This window comes from Trichoderma breve, assembly GCF_028502605.1.
Source record: "Trichoderma breve strain T069 chromosome 7 map unlocalized scaffold00007, whole genome shotgun sequence".
In the NCBI taxonomy this organism is placed as follows: Eukaryota; Fungi; Ascomycota; class Sordariomycetes; order Hypocreales; family Hypocreaceae; genus Trichoderma; species Trichoderma breve.
The window spans coordinates 252,553-274,131 of NW_026611593.1; the positions used below are offsets into that span (position 1 = coordinate 252,553).

Consider the following 21,579-nt stretch of genomic DNA (forward strand, 5'->3'; position numbering starts at 1 on the left):
TAAATATGTCTGTGGCATAGAACTTCTGCTCTCTGCCACTTACCGACTACATCAGGAAGTATTGGGGGGAAAAATACAGTCTGTTGCCTTTCAAAATGCGGTTCAAGGCTACACTATCAAGTGTTCTTCTCTTGTGTTTACTCGATCCAGTGGTGTCAAACCCCCAGCTTAACGAAAATGGTTTTGTAGAGTCGCGCCCTAGTAGCGCTCAAAACGTCACTTACATCCCGAATACCTATATCGTGGAACTGGAACATACTCCCAGCACCAAAGCTGCATCTCTTTTTTCTCAGCGACTCGGCGGAAGAGTCAAGTATCATGTCCGCAAAGAGTTCAACAATGCCAAATTTTTCTATGGTCTATCTCTGACTGTTACAGACGGGACATCTCAGAAATCTGATCTATTGGAGATTAGCGGTGTCAAGAATGTCTGGCCGGTTAGACTTGTGCCCCGCCCAGAAGCATTCGAAGCCGCCAGGCCAAACTTGCTAAGCAATAATACTCTTCCACACATTAGAGGCAACTCCGACGTTAACAGGCCACTCAAAATGGCTGGAGTAGATAAGTTGCATGAAAAGGGAATCAAGGGCAAAGGTGTGAAGATTGGCATTATTGACACCGGAGTGGACTATCTACATCCGTCACTTGGCGGCGGCTTTGGACCAGGTTATAAGATATCTTTTGGCTACGACTTGGTTGGAGATGATTATACTGGAACCAATACTCCAGTTCCGGATGACGACCCTTTGGTCACATGCGCAGTTGGAGGACATGGCACTCATGTTGCTGGTGAGAAGCCGGTTTCATCCACAATCTCTTCACTTTATATCAGAGTGACTAATACATAGCCAAGGTATCATTGGGATGACTGATGCCCAAGACCAAGGCTTTGGACTGGTTGGAGTTGCTCCGGAGGCAACCATTGGCATGTACCGAGTGTTTGGATGCAGCGAGAACTCTGGAGACGATGTCATCATGGCAGCAATGCAACAGGCTGCAGAAGACGGTGTCGACCTTATCACCATGTCTCTTGGCAGTCTGTCGTATTGGGAGCAAGCATCCCCATATGTCTCTCTGGCCGAAAGTATCGTGGAAAGTGGTGTAGCTATCATTGCTGCACTTGGGAATGACGGCGATCTTGGGCCTTATGCAGTCTCTGCGCCAGGCCTGGCTCCAGAAGTTCTGGCTGTAGGTTCCGTGGAGAATGAAGTCTATCCAACGGTATACAAAGCGAAAAACAATATCGGCGGTTCATTGAAATATATTTCGGTTTTTCCTTTCATTGCTGATAAGCCGCTCACTGTTTTCCAAGCTGGCAGCGGCCTGGATTTCCCTGTCACAGAACTGCAAGCTGGAGGTTGCGATACCAGGGTCTGGACAGCCGCTCAGAAGGCAATCGCGGATGGAGCAAATACGGTGATGTTGCTTTATCTCACAAAGTTGTGTTCGCTCAGTGCATACTCATCGGAATTATCAGCACTCAATGTGACAACCATCATCTACTATACAGACGATCCAGACATACCAGTTCTTTTGCCGGAGCCAGACACAGCAGGTCAATTTACTGTTCTCTTCCTTTCGTACGAACAGTCACAGCAGATAGTCAGTGATATTGAGAATCTCGCCACCGGAAAAGATTATACGCTGCTCTTTAACTCATCCACGATACACGACTCTCACAACTCCGCTGGTCATGCCATCGACTACTTCTCTTCCATCGGCCCGACCGTGGAAATGACACTTAAACCTCAGCTCTCTTCTCCGGGAGGCAATATTCTGTCCACATACCCACGTTCAGCTGGTGGGTATGCCGTCTTGTCTGGCACATCGATGGCTGCGCCCTTCACTGCTGGCGTCTATGCATTGGTCAAATCACAGCGACCAGATCTCAGCATCTCAGAGATTGTGTCGCTTCTACAGTCAACTGCAGTACCGATGAAAGTGCTGGATATGGATATCATCTCTTCCGTCACTCAGCAAGGCAGTGGGCTGATTAACGCGTACGCCGCCGTGGCCGCCGACTCCCAGATCTCGCCTTCTCAGCTGAGTTTACTCGACTCACCAAAGCCGGCAAAGCAGACGATCACGATCAAAAACACATCCAAGAAACTCAAAACTTACTCTATTTCCCACTCTGGCGCATCATACATTCGTACTTTTAACAACTTCACTGCAGGCTCGGACCAGGCGTTTGTCAAGTTTAACAACGTCCATGAGTCTAAGTACGCTACCGCCAAATTCTCCAAATCGAGACTATCCCTGCAGCCAGGACAATCGACAAAGATCGAAGTGCAATTTACAGCTCCCGATGAGCCGCAGCCATACTCGGAGCCCATCTACTCTGGCCATATCAAGATCGCCACCGACAGCAGCAGCTACGTGGTTCCATATCTCGGGGTGCCCTATAGTAGAAGCGACACAGAATATATTGCGCGCAACACTACGGCATGGGTTGGAAATGACAGACCCTATGTAGGGTCAGACTCGACTAGTCCTGGCGTGATCAACATTGGCAACTATAGCATCCTTGGCAGCGATGGATCTGTCCCAGATGACATCAATGTGCCCATTGTGAACTTTATCATCGTGCAGCCAAGTAATCTCATACGCCTAGAGATTGTGCCCGTCAACACAACTTTCGTGCCTACTTACTACGGCTTTGACCCGTCCGTCAAGTTTGATGTTGCAGACGTGGATCTGCCTCTGCAGGAGGGCTTCCTCGGCGTTCCAAACTACGGCATTATGGCGCAATGGGGTATTGGCCATATCCCTCCCGGCATTAGTGTCGCATCTCTTCTGGGTTGGCCTTATCCCAACACCGTCACCGGATTCATCTTGCTCTATCCGTTTCTCATGCACGAGAATGGCACTGGTTTTGACCTGACATCTGGTGCATTCCGGCCCTTGCTACGCGTTTTGCGTTATGGCGCGAATGGCACAAGTGCTGACGAGTACGAGTCGTGGTTAGGCCCTATTTTGAATGTGAAGACGTCGTAAAAGGGGTTGCATTTCGGTAGGGTTTTCCGGAGCGAGATGAAGAATCGGCAGATACGTTAGTCCTGTTTGTATAAGGTATAGCCGTATCTCCATGTATGTACATGTGCTCTGCAATATGCGTGCCATCCCAAGTATAGAGACCAAGGCTCCTGAAATACTGGATAGTTACTAGGTAGACAGACACAGGAGTATCGCGCACTTTCTCTAATCCAACCTGCAGTTCTTATGACGACAAACACGGCTACATCGTCTAGAATTAGCAAGGCGTGCATCGATAGCATAGCATTCCTCTAGCTTCCAGGCACAGGACGGGGTAAGCACTAGGTTTTGACATGAGCCGGCACTTGATTCAGTCCAGCGACTAGCTTTCTTCATTGATCCGTATATCCGCATTCCGACAATCTTCAGTAGCTTCCGAGACTCTCCCCGACTGGGTGCAACCTGCTGTTGGTTCTGGTGCATGCATGAGCAGGCTAAATTCGATATCTGACGACAGTAGCGTCTAATGCATGGCCTTGCAGAGTCTGAAGAACTCGCGCTTACGAATACAGCCTCTACAGCCCGTCGAAAGAGCACCATATCTAAGCATCAGTAATTGTTCTCTTTAATGCCGATCTACCAGCAAACCTATTGATATAGCCGCGGCCAGAAGAGCCGAGTCTTAACCATCATCTTGCGTTCTTTGGGACTAGCACTATCGGACATCACGGCTCCCCCACAGAGCTGAGTCTCCGCACTCCTCCATCTTCCACGCCGTATTCCGTGCTTCTCGCTCCGTTGTTTTTCTTGGCCCTCGCTATCAGTGGCCGAACTTCGCCCCTTGTCTCTAGAGCCCTGCCCCCCGTCAACTGAAAATTAAGTTGCGCCAAAACAGCCCCCTCAGCTCTTATCGCAAAAGTTACGTACGCCGCCTTCAACTCTGATATTTCCATCGTTTCCGTTTCTAGAGAGCTTCAGTGGCAAAAACACACAGCCAGTCTCCAGCTACGTCGTTACGTCGCCATGTCGCTGGCAAAGAGGAACAATGGTACGCCCATCAATCTCTTCCTAGTCTCTTCTCTCCCCTGTGCCTAGCGCGTAATTTTTGACTCTAGACCAGGTTGTCTCGAGTGCCGCACGCGCCGAGTGCGCTGCGATAAGACAGAGCCCGAATGCTTCAAGTGCTGCAAAAAGGGGATAAAGTGCTCTGGCCAAGGCATCGAGTGTCGGTTCAGCTCCCACATGAAGAATGGCAGCTCGCCGCGCATCTCACAGGCTACAAATCGTGCTACCGGCACTGCTGCCAAAGCTGCTCCCCGAGCGCCAAATCGTTACCGATGGGTCACTGTAACCAGCAAGCAGTCGGGATCCTCTCCAGATGCTACGAAACTGTCTTCTCACCGGAGTTCCACCTCTCCACCAAAAGTGTCAAATGCGCAGCCAATAGTTGGGCCTGTTCCCCCAGATAAACCTCCATCTGATACAGATTCTCCAGATGGGAGTTTAGACGACGATGTGGAAGAGCTTGGACCGAGAGACATGCAACTTGCTCACCCGCAACGCCCCATTCAAGCCGTCTCTCCCCAAGCCAGATTGTTCTTCAACCATTGTAAGATACCTCCTTCTAACATTTGGGTGATAACCGATTGCAGCTGTTAACACGGAACGTTTCGGGTGGCAGTCTCGGAATTCATCGCACCGAAAATGGTGGTGTTTGACTTCAAGGGCAATGGTTATCGCGATATCCTACTTCCTCTCGCTTGCGAGGATGAACTAGTCGGACAGGCCATCTCCGTTATCGCTGCCTTTCATCTATCACAGAGGGCGCCGCATATGCGAATGGCGGCTGAGGTAGGCCAGCATGCGATATTATCGAAGCTCTTTCGCGATTCGCTCCAATTAGAACCAAGAAGGCTGTTTAGTCTATCAACCTGGGCGACCATCCTTGTGTTGCTAGTGGGGGAAACAATCACAGGTGCCAACAATTATATACATCTGCTAGAGATTCTCTCAAATCTGGCACAATCATCCGATGCGGTGACGTCTTTGTCGGTAACTACGAGGGGTTTCATCAGGGAACAAACACGAATGTAGGTCGTTCCATCTATCACATGCAAGTAAGCATGACACTGACGCATCAAACCATCTAGGTTCGAATTGTTCGGCTTTCCGCTATCCAGTGAAACCAAAGGACTGCAAACCTTGTCGAAACAGCCCGACTACTACTTGGACTTCATGTCTTCGTATCCATCACTCAGCAAAGATCCACAGCAGTATGCAAATGTCGCTGTAATGAAAGAGGCTATCCGCCAAGCCTGCGATTTATATCGTAATCGTGCTCTGCATCTCATATCAACAGAAGAGTCCATTCGATCTGTAGAGCGGCTTCGAGAGACAGTGCTCGACCTTGAGCCAAGTGTCGATGGTTGTCACGCTCTAGTCTGGACGTATTTTGTCGCTGCCGCAGAGAGTACCTTACCAGAGCACCGAGCCTTCTTTTCTCAACGACTGCAAAGTCTCTACAGCTGCACGGAGTTTGGCACTATTCCCATCGCAGTCCAAAGCCTCGAACATATATGGGCAAACTCAGATTCCCAAAGATGGACTGAAGTCGTCACACGTCAACGCCCAATCCTAATCATGTAAAGGCTGATGACGCTGTGAATGAATTTATTCTTCGCTTGTCTATCATACAGTTTTATCTCTTTTTTTTATCTCTTTCTTTTTTTGTTTCGTTTGTGTCTTTGAGATATCCCATGAGGTCAGCTTCTCACAGCTTGGCTCGGCCGGCAAAATCGGCTCGCACAGTAATGGCAGCGCGGGTTCCCTCTTCGATGGCGCCGTCGATGAAGCTACGCCATCCCAAGGCCCAGTCAGAGCAAGCAAATACGACGTTGCTCTCTCTTGCTCTCATATCCTTCAAATGCGTGGATAACAGACCTGGCGCAGGGAAAAACCTATAACAAATACCCAAAGTTAGAAATACGCCCGCTGAAGGAAAAGGAGAAACGAGAAAGATGCAATGCTTACCAAGCTCCCTTGGCGAATTCATCCTTGGACCAGTTGTGGAAGACCTGGTTTGATCACGTCAGTCGATAGTTCATACGTTCAACGTATTGGGCGAGTTCTGCTTACCAGTCTCTCGATGTTCATGGGCGCAAAACCCTGGAACGCCGCCTTTGTATGTTCGAGGTTCTCTTCCGGGTGGAAGTGGTTGTGCTGCCCGCCGAATGCCACCACATGCGTGTTGCCCGCCGGGGTCTCTCCATCTCCGAATCCGTAGATAAGTCCGTTGTGCGGATAGCTGATGCCCGTGAACGAACGAAGATCTCGGTCACTGATCTCAGCATGGACCTTGACACATTGGTTAACATGGCCGGTGGTAGCAGCTGCTTTCCGTCCTGGAGCCAAAGGTGGATCGAATGCCACATCGTTCAAGACATTCAACGGAATGGCGCAAATCATCTTCGTACTCTTGTACGTCTGACCAGCGCGAGTTGTAATTTGAACACCATTGCCGCCGTGCTGGATGGTGGCAACCGGGCTGTTGAAGGCGTATGTCAAGTTCCCTGACGCCAGAGCCTCCTTGAAGAAGTTGATGGCAAACGACGATTGGCCGCCACGGAACTTATACTTGACAAGATAGTCAATGCAGCCCTCGTAGGAGTAGCCACTCAGTGCCCACCAGTGGAGGAACTCATAGAAGCTTGTTGTCTCGAGAGTGCCTCCGCTGCAGAGAAGGACGAACGACTCGGCGCAAAGTCGTTCATTGGGTGTAAGATCGTTCTTAATTTCGGCAAGGCGGTCGGCGACGGACATGTGATCGTACTTGCGGGCCTCTGGGGTGAGGACGCCGCTATGGGGGAAAGGAACGACGGTTTTGCCCAGGCATCCGTCGACGTTGACGAGCTTGGCGAGTGAGGATTGCATCAGCGCATCCTATGCACGGTCAGCTTCACTCAGGATACTCAAATGGAGTTAAGCCAGTCAAATGGTGTTGGAGTTAGGCTTTGCATTACCTCTTCTTCATGGGTGAAGGTCTGTGTGCCTTGCGGACTTGATAGCAAATACTTATTGATGCCTCTGGAAAAGTCGTAAGATATCTCCAACTCGTCCTGCATGCCGTATCTTGCAATCTCGCGCCATACGTTGGCCTGTCCCCAAAACACCCATGTTCCGCCCATTTCGTATGGGTATCCCTCGATGTTGGATGACCATGACCGACCGCCGATTCTGTCGCGTGCTTCTAGAAGCAGCACTTTCAAGCCTAGTGGAGAAGAAAAGGAAGCCAAAGTCAGTCAACTCCACAGTTTGTCCAATTGGGATCAACATTTGGACTCTTTACCTGCCAAACTTGCATCTCGAGCAGCCGTGAGACCACAATAACCTGCACCCACGACAATAACATCATAGACTGTGTCGGCGCTCTTCACATTAGAAGGCGGTTCAATCACACCAATTGAAGGGACACCGGCTCGAAGACCTTGGGCCTTCGTCCATGAGTAGCCGTCCTTTGATGTCATTGGATGCAGTGGTCGCTAGAATAGACTCTATAAAGAACAATGGACGTGGATAGGAGGCTGTGATTGTGCCATTCTATAGAGCGAAAGGGCGCGCTTCAACTATTAATATTATTTACCTGTGGGACAAGGAGAATGGGTCGCGATGGGCGGTCTCTATACAAATACAATATCAGGTCATGGAAATCATACAATCAGCAGTGGGTTTGGCTCCAAGCGGAAATATTTTGAGAATCGGCGCCCTTTTAAACGATATGTGGCAAAAGGGTCGAAGTTGTCGTGTCGCGTATCGTCTTACAGCTTCTCACAGAATTGCCCGATATAGAATGCGGGCGGCCGAGGCTGCCGTATCAGTATAAAAGCGGGAGACATTATACGCATCGATCCACTCGGCGCCACAAGCACTTTAAGTCAAGGAGAAACCAATTACGATAGAGGCAATTAAAAGCTATCATCGAGATGTTTGAATCCACAAGAGCTGTTTGCGGAGCAGTCCACTGGCCCACTTCCCCAGATATAGATTCACTTTTGCAAAACAACATCAGTTTAGCATCACGAACTCAAGTGTCAGAAGATAGCAACATCCGCAGCAGTATGCCTAGTTGCCGATATACGGAATTAGCTCCCAATAGAGGCCCAGTGCAACATGCCGTTGGTCGACAGCAGCTAAGAACGGCTCTTATCACAGCCAACCCCTGAAGCATGCGTCCAGGGGTGCCTGCTTATGTATGAATATTGCTGCATCTATAAAAGAGAACGTGGCCCTCAGCCCGCACGCGCATGCGAGTTCTCGTTTTTCGTCATCGCTTTACTATTCTTCAAATAGGAGAAGCATACTCGTGTTCAACAGCCAGTGGGAATCTCCCCCAGAGTTCTAGGCCAATCCGTGGCGCTCGCCGCAACCATCAGATCACAAGAATCCCATCCCTTGTGTCACCGTGTTACCGAGAAACGGGAACGAAGAAGAACGTTGCGGTCCGCGCTCCACGCGTTAACTCCACCCGTGATACGGATATCTTGGGCTGAGAATTCGGTACGGATCTTCCCCCTTGCTATCAATCCCCATACCCACTGAGGGTTTGAGGCTTTCCCGGACCGCTGAGATAGAGCCACATTGTCCATGGCCACGACTTCATTTTTGCTGATTTAGGAAGGATTCTGAGAAAACAGTGCCCTGAACCAAGGCTATTATCTAGATAGGCATCCTCGTACCCCGCGTTTTTAGTGGATAGCGAGTTTGGGTCTGGGGAACACACCAGTAAGTCTCTCAAGAAATTGCCTATTTGGGTATATCTCCAAAGCCCGTATCATTTGTTCTAGACACATGCGAAGCCATCGCCACCAATTGTCACTTGAACAATGCCTCAACAGTTCGTTATCATTATCAAAGGATAACGATGCAGCATATCCAGGCTAACCAAAGCGTGGTAGTTTGTCGACGCCTCTGGCACAATCGGAGCGCACAAGGCGCGGAGATCATGTCACTTGGGAGATTTCCTGACGTTCCGCTTTCCTAACCGATAGCTGAAAGCAGTCGGTGAATACAAATCAGGCCCATCACCGCCTCTGTTTTTGTACAATCGTCGTGTATCCGTTTCTCTTTTTCTTTTCATCAACACCTTTGGCAAGTCTCTGTAACAATGGCACTGCTTGGGTCGAATGCCACCCCATCAGGGGACGGGGCTCTTCAGCCCCGTCTGTCAACTCTTTCAACAATGGCCATGGCCTTTGCCATTCTGAAGTACGATTCATCATCATCCCCATACACGTTTTGTTAAGAGTTCAAACTTACTAACTCGCAACACAGCACCTGGATTGCGCTGGCCGGCTCAATAGGTCTTGTCCTACCATCAGGTAGTTCTGTTGCCCTGTTGTACGGTTTCATCTTCTGCGTACTATGCTGTTTTTGCGTGGCCGCAAGTCTTGGAGAGCTCAGTTCTATCTGGCCGACAGCCGGAGGACAGTACCACTTTGTGTACGCTCTTTGCACAGAAAGATGGAGAAAGCCAATGGTGAGAACTCCGGCTAAGTGTTTCCTCGATTCACTTTATATCTTGTACACTAACAAGTGACTCTGCTACAGAGCTTTGTAGTCGGATGGGCCAATATTGTCGGTTGGCTTGTCGTAGTAACTGTTCAGGACTACTTTGGCTGTAAGTATCAAACATTGCTGCTCGTGACTTATACGGACCTCTTTGGGCGTTGCTAACACCAGATGACTTAGCCCAGTTTATTTCTGCCGCAGCAGTAGTTGCTTCGAACGGATCATATCAAATCACTCCAGCTAGGACATATGGAATCTTCGTAGCAGTCCTCGTCTTTACAACCGTCGCAAACATTTGGGGCAATAGGATATTGGGCAAATGGAACGATGCTGCCCGTGAGCCAATCCAAGACAAGAGTTCAAACACTCAATTTTAACATGAAACTAACGTTGGATACAGTGTATTGGTCTATCTTCGGCGTTGTCATCATCAGCATTGTTCTCCTATCCATGTCCGACAAGACTAGTGCAGAGTTTGTCTTTACAGACTTCAACAACGAAACTGGCTGGTCCGATGGCATGGCCTGGATCTTGGGTCTACTTCAGTCTGCTCTCTCCCTCATTGCATTCGACGTTGTTTTGCATATGACAGAAGAGATGCCGAATCCTTCAAGAGATGCCCCTCGAGCCATGTTGTACTCCATTGTCATTGGAGGTGTCACGTAAGTATCATTCTATGTATTTTCCGTCAGACTCCCGCTAATAAATTTTAGTGGCTTCGCATTTATCCTTGTTATGCTCTTCTGCCTTGTCGACCCTGACACCATCCTGTCTACTCCAACCGGTATGCCCATCGTCGAGCTCATTCTCCAAGCAACAAAGAGCCGGGCCGCTGCTACCATTCTCAGTCTGATGCTCAGCGTGTGCTTCATCAACGGCACAAATGCTAGCATTACCAGTGTCAGCAGATTGCTTTACGCCATGGCCCGCGATCGCGGCATCGTCTTTCACAATTACTTTGCTCACATCCAGTCGGGTTTAAACGTGCCAGTACGGACCATCATGTTTTGCTTTGTCTTCAATATCCTCTTCGGTCTCCTGTATCTGGGGCCGGTGGTTGCTTTCAGCGCATACGTGGCGTCTTGCACCATTTTCTTGAACATGTCTTATTCGGTCCCAATCTTGGTTCTTCTCGTCCGTGGACGGAAGGTGCTTGCCAACTACCAGTCTGCAAAGACTCCCTTTAAAATGGGAAGGGTATTTGGTCTGATTGTCAATATCATTGCTGCGCTATATGTTGTTGTTACTTCAGTGGTAAGTATATCTACTTGAGCAAGCCTCAGTGACATAGCTGACAGTATCCATAGTTCTTCTGCTTCCCCACGTTTCTTCCTGTTACTGGAAACAACATGAGTGAGTACTGGTCTATTTTTAACATAGAGCTTCAAGTCACTAATGAGTTTGCATAGACTATGTATGCGTTGTCATCGGCATCTTTGCCATGGTGGTTGGTGTCTATTGGATCTTCTTCGGGAAGAACTTTTTGGGTCCTGTAAGTCATACGCCCTGTCCCTTCCTTTCAATCGATCTTTTATGTCTGACACACAAGTACAGCAAGATATAATCGTGGCGGAATTTGACGGTGTTGTTGGCCGTCCTGTTTCCACACAAAACTCGAGTGAAGAAGACAAGGCCGAAAAGGGATCCCACAGGGAACTCAAGTGATGGCGATAGGAGAGAGAAGGGATCCCGGTTTATTATTTTATTTTCCCCTTTAGCAACATGGTATTAATGTGTCTTAGTTACCTCCACTTGTCATTTTCTTCTAGCTCAAAGTCTTGAAAGGGGGAAAAAAATTGGCAAAATACTTTTATTTCCACACAATTCCCCTTCTATGATTTACCCAATTCCGCAGCTCTTGAAGTGGCGGCTTTGACAGCCTTGTCAACAATTTCGTCGAACTTCAATGATTCAAATGTCTGTAGAGCAGCGTAGGTTGTTCCGTTGGGGCTCGTGACGTTCTTGCGTAGCTGAGCTGGCTCGTCTGAGGATGTGACGAGCATCTGGCCAGCTCCCAAACATGTCTGCTTCGCCAGCCTAGTAGCCTGCTCTTTCGGAAGACCCAAAGCAGTTGCGCTAGCAATAAGGTGTTCAACCATGGCGAAGAAGTATGCAGGGCCAGATCCTAGCGCACATGTCAGGCTAAACTCCTTGTAGAAGCGTATACATGGATGTTTATAGAACAACTTACCAGACAATCCGGTTACGACATCGAGCAACTCCTCTTTGTCCACCCACTCAGTAGCCTTGCTGACACTTCCCAGAAGAGCATCAACAAGCTGCTTCTCATTCTCCTTGACGTCCTCGCTTGCATAGAGTCCCGATGCGCCTTCTCCAACAAGCGCAGGAGTGTTTGGCATGACACGAACAATTGGCGCCGTCTTGCCCTCGCTCGTCTTGGTCCATTCTCGCAAGCTGTCAAGCGTGATTCCAGCAGCAATGCTTACAACAATTGGCAAGGTAGCACGATGAGCCCAAGATGCGCCCAGCTCCTCGCATACCGTCTTAGTGACCTGGGGCTTCACGGCAATGATGATGAGATCCGCATCCTGACCGGCCTCGACGTTGGAGGTGGTTGTCCGCACACCGGTAGCCGCAATCTTCTCTCTGTTGACATCCCAAGGCTCGGAGACGATGATGTTTTGCTTGTCGATGCCCTGGTTGGCCAGCCCTCCAATAATGGCAGAGGCCATGTTGCCCCCGCCAATGAAGGCCAGCTTGCTGTTCTTCAATGAAGCTGCCATGGTTGTGATTGAGAGTGAAAATCCGCTAGAGATGATGCTTTGAGTTACTGGTGAGAACCAAAACGTGGAATGCTGAAATGGTCAGAAACTTATGGGAAATCGAAGCCGCTTGATGTCGGTGCAAGCTCAATGACTGATGCCTCATATGAAAGCATCTGGCAACGATCTGTGGAGAAACTCCGGTCCCGTGACCGGCTTCCGTCGGCAGACTTTTGGGAGGCCGGTGTCGGAAGAACCATTTGGCTGAGGGACGAAGATGCAGTCACTGAGTGTCAACCACATGTAGGTACATGTACTTGGATCACGGCAGAAATCGTGGTTTCTAATTGTCAATTCCAAATTTTTTTTTTTTAATTTACTTCATTGTGCACCAATGATGGCTATTTTTCTCATACCGTCTGTCTGTTGAAATGAGTCTGTACGGAGAAGGTACCTGAACATTGACAATTCACGTGCAGATAACGAAACAGCTCTTTTCCATTGGGCCGATAGTTGTCGATTCTAGCCCTTTTAGTACTAGCGCACACACTACTTAGGTACTTCAAGTTACTAGCGTGGACATCAAGGTCATTGGAAGTCAAGCAGCCCAAAACTTCTTACTCATTACTCAAACATTCAAGCTTACTTTGTCTAATGTCGGCTACCTGGGCTTTAAGAACAACTTGGAGTGTTAGATGTTGATTGCGATAGTATCTACACACAGTGGCTTTTTCTGTCCTCTTGTAAATATATACGTACAGTGCACGCTGCCTACGATTTCTCTTCTCTTCCATTTCATTTCTTCATCGCCAGCTCTAGGGTATCTGTGCTTGTGCTCCCATAATTGCCTCATGCGTGCAAGGTCGTACAGCTCTGCATCATTTTGAGCCATGGCCAGGACGTGAGACTCATTCAAAAGCAATTCCTACATTCCGCGTTTCTCTAAAGTTCGCACTTTCTCTTCGAGCTGGTAATTGCGCTATGTTCAATTTTTTTCTCAATAAGAATGATCGTCCGCGCTTGTAGAAATTCTACGATGAATCGTGATCATCGAGACCACTGCCGGATCGACACAATTATCCCCCGGTCTTGGAAAGTTTCACACCCGAATTGCCGAAACGTCAGCATCCCGCAAAAATTGCCTAAATTCATTCCGTTACTAAGAATAGCAAGCGTCGCATGAAACATTTGATGGCCAAATTACAGGTCCCTAGTATCTTTCTTGCCTCCTGATAGAGAGAGCATGAAGCTGCCTATAGACATCTTAATATTGACTCTTGTAAGCAGATACGAGGCATCAAATTGATAGCGTGAGACTTCCGGTGTGCGGAGTTAGGCGAAAAGTGTGGCCCGTGTTCCCGTTTGGCTGGCAACTCTCTGCGGGAGTTGGTTCGGATCCTGCCGTATTGTTAGCATACGGGATTCGAACAAGTACTAATATGGAGAGTACGACACCCCTGAAGCACTGCCACATGGGATTGGTTGCACTAGCTGGGGTAATGGTTAACTCGGAATACTCATCAACCAGAAAGCTCAGGGGAATCTGTGATCCATGGATCTTTTGGATATCTGACAGCAGAAAAACAATACGTAATTCGGCCAACTCGAATATTGAGACTGTGATGGGAAATTGGCATGCTACAAGAAGTTGCCCTGCGATAATGGTATGCTTGTGGCAAGCCCTTTCATAAAATGGAAGCTCGGAATTTGGAACCATCCAGAGTCATAGCACAACATTCGTCTTTCGTACGATGCATCTAGTTTCGAGGGTGCTGAGGGTGTTGACCCACTGCATATGGACTGCATACAGCCATCTAGTTTCTTGGCTGCCATGTCTGATCAGACTGTCCAAACCGTAATGGGACGTCTCGGATCCTCGGGCTTGCCCGTAAGCGCTCGAGGCTCAAAATACAAAATGGTACTCTATTTGTTGGCCTTACTATTTTGAATAGATGATTAACTATCTCATGTTTTTCGTTAGCTGCAAGGGCTACTAGATAGGAAGGACGATATCCCACCGCTTTATGACTGCGCCTTTCCTCTCGTAATGACATAGGCCTGGGGGTTATTGGGTTGAAAATTATCGTCACTTGAGTTTTCGTATTGGCGCAAAGCGTAATTGAACCATTCGTACACGAGACATGAATTAGCGAACACGAAGCCTCTTGAATGGCAAAAAGGAATAGCAAAGGGTTTACAAGGCAATGGAATGAAAGCATAGGGTTCATGAAGAACCGACGAGGCCTCTTTGATGTTTCTACAAGTAGAATATGGTGTTATCCCGACAAGGCAGTCGCCTGTAATCAGGCCATCTCCCATTACGTTCATAGGCGGCTTTATTCGTGACAAGGGCATTCTCCAGCTTAAGCAGAAAGCAAGAAAATGCATCTGCTTACTCTTCCTGCAGGTACGCAGTAGTGCAAAATAGGGTAGACTACTACATTTTAGACTTATATTTACGTACAATAGAGTTACCTATACAGTAGCATTTTAATATGCGTGCTTGCGTTCCATTGCGGTGCGACGCGCGAAGACTAGTTTAATTGCAGATGCTACCTGTCAGCCTCGCCCTCTTGGCAGACCCGAATGGGCATTTTAAAGCATTTGTTGCCATCGAGGAAAATCCACCAGTAAGCTTCGTCCTACGACCCATGAGCATCCATGAGATTCACGATCGATGGTTCATAGGACCACGTGCCCCCTGCAAAAACAACATGAATGCAGGCAAACTTTTACCATATGAGCATATTTGAGTCAAGGGGGCGTGGTCTAGATTAATTGCTTCTGCCTGATCGACTTACGCAGCAACTTGCGCCTTACAGAAAACAACTCGTAGTCCTACCCAGTTATTTTTCTACCTTCCCGAAACACCATCGCCTTACCAACTAGCTTCTACTTGGGGCCAAAGGTGGTCCATTATGCTTACATGGGACAAGGCTGCTCGCCCTGCCTAGCTCCCGCGTGTAAATCCCTGAGGAAACGCATTAGCGGAAAAATTCCACGTCTTACACCGAAACCCTGATGGTGCTGGAACCGTGTGTCGGGCTCGCCGGTTTGAGCTATTCGCGAAACTCTGGATGGATCCCTGGGTTGGCGATAACCGAAGGACATCCGACGATGATGGAGACTGTGCTCATACATAGACGAGTTAGTAAAGGGTTCCAGGGAACGACGCGAACAATGGATACGAGTATATAAAGCCTCGACCATTTCCGTCTTGTCTGTCTCAATCATTCAGCACAGCATCTCATCACAGCTCCTGACAACTCAGCTTCTCTACTCCTTCGAACTTCAGTTCCAAGACCAAACACCAACCTTTCAAAATGTTCGCCAAGACCGCCGTTGTTATTCTGGCTGCTGCCGCCAGCCTCGTCAGCGCTCTCCCCGAGCCTCCTTCCCGTGTCAAGTCTGCTCCTGAGGCCAAGCGAACTGAGTATGTCTCCCTATTCATGATCGAGAGTGCTCGATGAAATTATTCAGATTTACTAACATCAAACTTCCAGCCACTGGGGTACCGGTACCGTCTACGACCAGAATGGTGCCTTCGGATCTTGTGGCGAGAAGCACGGTGACAACGAGCTGATTGTTGCCCTTACCCCCAGCTGGCAGGGCAACGGCTGGCCTCCCAAGTACTGCGGCCGCAAGGTCTTCATCCAGAACACCGGTAGCAACGATGGTGTTGGCGGTGCTGGCCGAACTATCATTGCCACCGTCAAGGATACCTGCCCTGGCTGCCCTTCTGCTGACAGCATTGACCTGTCTCACGGAGCTTGGAACTCGCTCACCAACAACGCTCCTTTCGGAACTGTCAACATTGAGTGGCACTTCTGCAACGAGAACGGCCAGTGCTAAATGTCTACCTCTTCGTAGACAAGCAGGTCCGTACTCGTACGACTGATGGACGATGATGTTTATTTGGATTCTCTCTATATTTTTCACGCTGTATATACGTACTTTATCGACTTATGCACATAGTTGAATACACATGGACATACATGTACAATTGGCTTTCACGCCTCATTTACCTCCTTTTTGGATGTGATAATCAATAAGACGTAGGTAATTATCTTCTGCTCCGTAGAAGCCGGAGGTACATGGGATAGAACCACTTGAACAATGCGTCCTGTTATGGTTTTCTGACTACAAATAGTCACGGAAAAATGAGTTATGGTTAGTGGTCAAGGGCCCTGGCATCATGATTACTCTATCACTCAGGGTCCGCAATATTCCTTAAGAATCAATCGCCGAGTAATGCAATCAACTCCTTACGGAAAACTATTAGACTCAACTCAATTCTAGATCACCGGCGCCCCACCTGTGCGAATGATCTACCTGCCGCATCCGTGTTGCGTTTAAAATAACTGTATGTAAGTAGTACCTTGATGGCAACCACAACATGCATATCGACTACTGGTAAATGAATAGATCCTGGCTGGCAAGGTAAGCACTAGTATCGATTCTATTTTGAAGGGGCTGTTCCTGGCCAATCTATCAGGTATTTTATTGCCGGCTATCCGCTTATGTCTTGTTAAATTTCCCGTTAACTGACCTCCAAACACCTCGAGACGCTTTGACAATTGCGTGCCTTCCGTCATACAGAGGGTATAAGACTACCGCAAAGAATGCAAAAAACTGCCAGATTATTGCGACGGTGGTCCACCCTGAAAAGAAGGACTTGGTAAAGATGTAGTTGCGGTATAGGGGCATTGGCCATGCGATAAAAGTGATGAGGACGACCGCAACGAAGAAGATCCAAGCTATGCGATACCACCGGCGAAGCTCTTGCAATGTCTCTTCACTAAATGGGTGTCGCACATTATCGAGGTCAATGTTGCCAATCTCGCTTTCCGTTGAGATGCTCGCTGTGCTCTTTTCCCCCACGTTGATGGTCTTTGCTTTTTCAGGGTCGGAGGAAGCATTTACAGAAATACTCTCACTTGGTGATTCAGAAACTACGATGCCATTGCTCTGAGAGTCATCGGGTCCGGTTTTGGCCTTGGTCTCCTTCTCATCATCACTTGGTGGAGACGATGTTTCGCTGTCATCACCCTTCGGGGCTTCCGTCAGCTCGATAAGCAGAAACCGTCGCCAGTCAAACGAGTCTGGTTTGTAGAGAGAAATGAGGACGGAGTAAAGAGCAGGAGAAAAGAACGAAGCAATGGCTCCGTAGAGGGCTGGGAAACTCGCTTCTGTGGTTGCGATATTGATGGTGCCATACATTGACTTGGCAGTGGCCAGCCAGACGCTGAGGCCTGTGAGAAATCCTAGAATAGGCGACGCAATCGCTGCTAGTCGCGTTTGCTTCGACCAGGCAAGGGTCAGGCCAAGAGGAATAATCCCCGGGCAAGAGAGAATAGGCCTGAAATAGCCGATCCATGTCATGTCAGCGCCTCCGTAGTTAAGCGCCAGCGAGATACCAGTGATGAAGATGGTGTGAAAAACGACAGCAAGGTGGCTGACTTTCATAAGCCTCTTATCTGACGCGTTTGGGTCGATGTATGTTTTGTAAAGATCAAACGATAGAATGCTGCTGACAGCAATCATCGAAGAAGAGACAGTGCTAGTCAAAGCCATGAACAAGAGAACGAAAAAGGCAATGATGCCCTTATCACCGATAAGAGCCTTGATAGTGTATGGCATCACCAACCCTGCATTTACCAGGCTCGGAGAGAACTCGCCGGGGTAAGTCGGGAATATTGGTGTGTTGTGGATGGCCCTTGCAGTGAGACCGATGACGGTGCCAAGGCCCCAAGGAATGCCGAAGATGGCGATTGCCGCGATATTATATCCTGGCACAGTAGCCGAGACTTCAGTAGCAAAAGACTTTTGCCAAAAGGCAGTGTCCTATTGGGAGGAGAGCAAAACATTAGCCATGAGAACCATGAGAGGTGTAGAACTGTATATCTTACCATGACCACGAGAGCGAGGTTTCCGAATTTCAAGATCAAGCCCCAAATGATTGCATCTTGGGATTTCATTGTGAGCAAGGATCCTTCATAATTCCTCGCAATAATATTCTCAGAGGCTGTTGCCATAACTTTGTCATATAAACCTCCAAGGCCTCCGACGGCCTCGTGAGTTAAAGTAGTCAGAGTAAAATAGATGATGAGAATCAAGGCAACAGCCGTATGAAGGTAATCAGTCAAGAAGGTGGCCTTGAGACCACCCACTGCTGTATATAAGACAACTATTCAGAATTATGGTTATCGTCATTATCTTTTGGGCATGATATAGTGGCAATTCGGACAACACTTACCTCCGAGGGGTATAAGAATCGTAGCTGCAACAAAGTGCATACCGGAGACGCCGTAGATGAGTTGTGATCCTGTCAGGATCATGGATGCGCAACCAAAGACATTATTTGTGATATTCAGAATAATAAACACGATGTGTCCGATTTTGCCATAGCGCATGCGGATAATCTCCAATGACGTGTGAGCGTACGGCACCCGAATCTTGGCCAATACACCAAGAGCTGCCATCAAGGCAATCTGGAAACACAATCCCGTAGCCCACCACTGTAATCATCACATGTCAGCCTTTTGGATCAAGCTTATTAACAACATATAATGACTTACAAAAGGAACAGCCAGTCCAAACTTGTAACAAAAGGCAGCTGAAAACACAGTCTCATTAATCCACATCCATGATGAAAACACCGCCGATGCTGTTAATCCCCTCCCTACTGATCGATTGGCGACCATGAACATCTCCGATGTTGACGAATCTTCGGATAAGTAGGCCCTTTGCACTTTGATTGCAACTAGAATGACACCGCAAAAAGCCACTCCAAGTCCAATGAGGAGGCCATATGCCGTCCCCTGGGGAATCACGGGTACCCCAGAGACTCCAAGCTGCACCGACATGATGAAGGCCTGTCAAAATAGTTTATCTGGCTGATGAAGTTGACTCGTCAAAATGCAGCGACAAGGTATTTCCCCGAGTTCTAGGACGCCTTCATGAGAACTCTCATCAGGTATTCCAGAGGGTCAGGCGCAGAGGCATGTTCTTTTAAATCATCATGCATTGCCCGCTATCGACTTCTTATCTTCACGCAGTCCATCTCGGTCGATCTCCGTTCTCCCAGAAGTCGGGAAATCCTGGGAACTAAGGCCCCATAAGTTCAGCACGTTGCATTAGGAAGTAATGACGTTATTTCATCCCCTCAAACTGTTAAACGGCTCGGCAATTGCTCAGCAGCGTGTCCAAAGGCTTACCCCAGAGCCCCGTGGTGTTGATGTGAAGTGAGATAGGGCCCTCTGAAAGGCCGACAAACGGACCCGGAATCTTGTCGCACAACTGGCGGACGGCGATTGAATATTAGTGACAGTATCCGGCTAAATGATGTGAAAATTAATAGTTGATTGCAATGCGATCTTTTACTGGGTGCTGATAGCCGTTTGTATGCGAGATCGGCCGTTGATGTGAGATCATGGTGTGTATTGCGTGCTCTGCGCATAGTGTGACGACTTTATGGAGAACATCAGCCTTGCCTCTCGCGCAACTTTAGCTGAAAGAAGCTATGATGTTGTAATAACCTTGGGATCCAGGATGTTTTAATAGAGCCAATAGGATAATTTTAATTGTTCTGATAATGTGTCAAGGTATATGAAGCGTTATTTCCGGTTTTCATATAAAACCTTTGGATCCTAAACAAGGATACTTGCTGCGGCGGCGCTTTTAGCTGCATATCCCACGACAAGTCTCTTGCAAATTTCATGAATTTTTATTATACGATATCACTGAATTAGCAATGGGCGACAGCATACCGACTACTGCGGGCGCCGCTGCCGATGGGCAAGCTCAAGGCAAAAAGCAGATGATCTTGAATGCCTTTGTCATGAATACTCCGGGTCATCTTGCCCCTGGGTTCTGGCGACATCCAAGAAACAAGACCGATCAATACACAAAGCTCTCCTTCTGGACGGAACTAGCGCAGCTCCTCGATAAAGCAGGGTTTCATGCCATGTTCATCGCTGACACTCTGGGACCCTACGACGTATACAAGGGCCCTTCAAATGTCGTGCCAGCTCTGGCAGCTGGCGCCCAGTTTCCGGTCAATGACCCTCTATATTTGGTTCCTGCAATGGCAGCTGTGACCAAGAATCTTATTTTTGGAGTCACTGCTAGCTTGACATATGAGAAGCCTTATGCGCTTGCTCGCCGTCTATCTACAGTAGATCATCTCAGCGAGGGCCGCGTTGCGTGGAATATTGTCACATCATACCTCGACAGTGCGGCTCGCAATCACGGTCTGAAGGAACAGATCCCCCACGACGAAAGATATGCCATTGCACATGAGTATATGGAAGTCTTGTATAAATTGTGGGAGGGAAGTTTCCGAGATGACGCTGTGATTCGAGATCGCGAGCATGGACACTACGTTGCCAGTGACGGCGTTCTCCAGATTCACCACAAGGGCAAATACTTTGAAGTGCCCGGCCCTCACTTCTGTGAGCCATCTCCTCAGCGCACTCCATTCCTTTTCCAAGCTGGAGTATCTGAGGCGGGCAACGGTTTCGGAGGAAAGCACGGAGAAGCCATCTTTGTCGGCGGCCAGACACCTGAAGGTGTTAAGAAGACTGTGGATAACATTCGTGACGTAGCACAAAAGGAAGGGAGGGATCCGAGCCATATCAAAGTGATTGTGGGAATTAATGTTATTGTTGCTGCAACAGACGAGGAAGCTCAGGCCAAGAAGGAAAGCTATCTTGAATATGCTGACCAAGAAGGAGCTTTGGCCCTTTTTGGCGGATGGACTGGAGTTGACCTTTCTGGCTATTCAGACGACGAAGATTTCCGCTTCACCGATTCACCTAGGTTGCAGTCAATAGTCCGGAGATGGTCGGACACTGTCCCAGGGACCGACAATCTCCCATGGACCAAGCGAAGAATTGTAGAATATCTCAGCATTGGCGGTCTCGGGGCAAAGGTTGTAGGTAGTCCAACCACAGTAGCAGATGAGCTGGAGAGGTGGATCGAAGTGTCTGAAGTAGACGGCTTCAACCTGGCCCACGTCACAAACCCGGGTAGTTTTGAGGATATCATCGAGTATCTTCTTCCCGAATTGCGGAGACGAGGCGTATTCCGAAGTGGTGTCGAGAAAGAAGGCGCAACGGCCAGAGAAGTGTTCATCGGGTCTAAGAGATTACCGGAAGACCATCCAGGAAGTCAGTACAAGTGGCGAGCTGGCGAAAGCGTGCCAAAATACCTCCAGCAACAAGAGGAGACAGCAGGTAGCAATTAGACGATATCTCAGTCCCAATGCTTCGTCTCAGTGCTTTATCAGTAAGCTTATTATGAGCTTTCTGACGTC

The 21,579-nt window shown here is 48.5% G+C and overlaps 8 protein-coding genes across 8 annotated transcripts; 5 read left to right on the top strand and 3 right to left on the bottom strand.

Moving 5' to 3' along the window:
* Positions 1–95: 95 nt before the first annotated feature.
* On the top strand, positions 96–2,997 carry T069G_10253 (subtilase family domain-containing protein; the record flags this gene model as incomplete). The annotated part of the gene is made up of 2 exons (XM_056177463.1): positions 96–789; positions 854–2,997. The coding sequence occupies 2 exons, from the start codon at positions 96–98 to the stop codon at positions 2,995–2,997; spliced, it is 2,838 nt and encodes a 945-aa protein (XP_056023753.1).
* Positions 2,998–3,999: 1,002 nt separating this feature from the next.
* Positions 4,000–5,622, top strand: T069G_10254 (fungal specific transcription factor domain-containing protein; the record flags this gene model as incomplete). Its single annotated transcript, XM_056177464.1, has 4 exons — positions 4,000–4,024; positions 4,097–4,585; positions 4,658–5,066; positions 5,127–5,622. 4 exons carry the CDS (start codon positions 4,000–4,002, stop codon positions 5,620–5,622), a joined length of 1,419 nt encoding a protein of 472 aa, XP_056023754.1.
* A 124-nt stretch (positions 5,623–5,746) lies between these two features.
* T069G_10255 (flavin containing amine oxidoreductase domain-containing protein) lies at positions 5,747–7,499 on the bottom strand (the record flags this gene model as incomplete). The annotated part of the gene is made up of 5 exons (XM_056177465.1): positions 5,747–5,933; positions 6,007–6,050; positions 6,112–6,915; positions 6,996–7,243; positions 7,322–7,499. The coding sequence occupies 5 exons, from the start codon at positions 7,497–7,499 to the stop codon at positions 5,747–5,749; spliced, it is 1,461 nt and encodes a 486-aa protein (XP_056023755.1).
* Positions 7,500–9,211: 1,712 nt separating this feature from the next.
* On the top strand, positions 9,212–11,205 carry T069G_10256 (amino acid permease domain-containing protein; the record flags this gene model as incomplete). Its single annotated transcript, XM_056177466.1, has 9 exons — positions 9,212–9,237; positions 9,304–9,508; positions 9,580–9,649; positions 9,712–9,876; positions 9,941–10,202; positions 10,254–10,794; positions 10,848–10,893; positions 10,950–11,032; positions 11,095–11,205. The coding sequence occupies 9 exons, from the start codon at positions 9,212–9,214 to the stop codon at positions 11,203–11,205; spliced, it is 1,509 nt and encodes a 502-aa protein (XP_056023756.1).
* Positions 11,206–11,372: 167 nt separating this feature from the next.
* Positions 11,373–12,284, bottom strand: T069G_10257 (pyrroline-5-carboxylate reductase dimerization domain-containing protein; the record flags this gene model as incomplete). Its single annotated transcript, XM_056177467.1, has 2 exons — positions 11,373–11,665; positions 11,732–12,284. The coding sequence occupies 2 exons, from the start codon at positions 12,282–12,284 to the stop codon at positions 11,373–11,375; spliced, it is 846 nt and encodes a 281-aa protein (XP_056023757.1).
* Positions 12,285–15,586: 3,302 nt separating this feature from the next.
* T069G_10258 (uncharacterized protein) lies at positions 15,587–16,115 on the top strand (the record flags this gene model as incomplete). The annotated part of the gene is made up of 2 exons (XM_056177468.1): positions 15,587–15,696; positions 15,767–16,115. 2 exons carry the CDS (start codon positions 15,587–15,589, stop codon positions 16,113–16,115), a joined length of 459 nt encoding a protein of 152 aa, XP_056023758.1.
* A 666-nt stretch (positions 16,116–16,781) lies between these two features.
* On the bottom strand, positions 16,782–19,129 carry T069G_10259 (sodium:solute symporter family domain-containing protein; the record flags this gene model as incomplete). The annotated part of the gene is made up of 4 exons (XM_056177469.1): positions 16,782–18,107; positions 18,173–18,450; positions 18,520–18,781; positions 18,842–19,129. The coding sequence occupies 4 exons, from the start codon at positions 19,127–19,129 to the stop codon at positions 16,782–16,784; spliced, it is 2,154 nt and encodes a 717-aa protein (XP_056023759.1).
* An 887-nt stretch (positions 19,130–20,016) lies between these two features.
* Positions 20,017–21,510, top strand: T069G_10260 (luciferase-like monooxygenase domain-containing protein; the record flags this gene model as incomplete). Its single annotated transcript, XM_056177470.1, has 1 exon — positions 20,017–21,510. The coding sequence occupies one exon, from the start codon at positions 20,017–20,019 to the stop codon at positions 21,508–21,510; it is 1,494 nt and encodes a 497-aa protein (XP_056023760.1).
* Between the last annotated feature and the right edge of the window lie 69 nt (positions 21,511–21,579).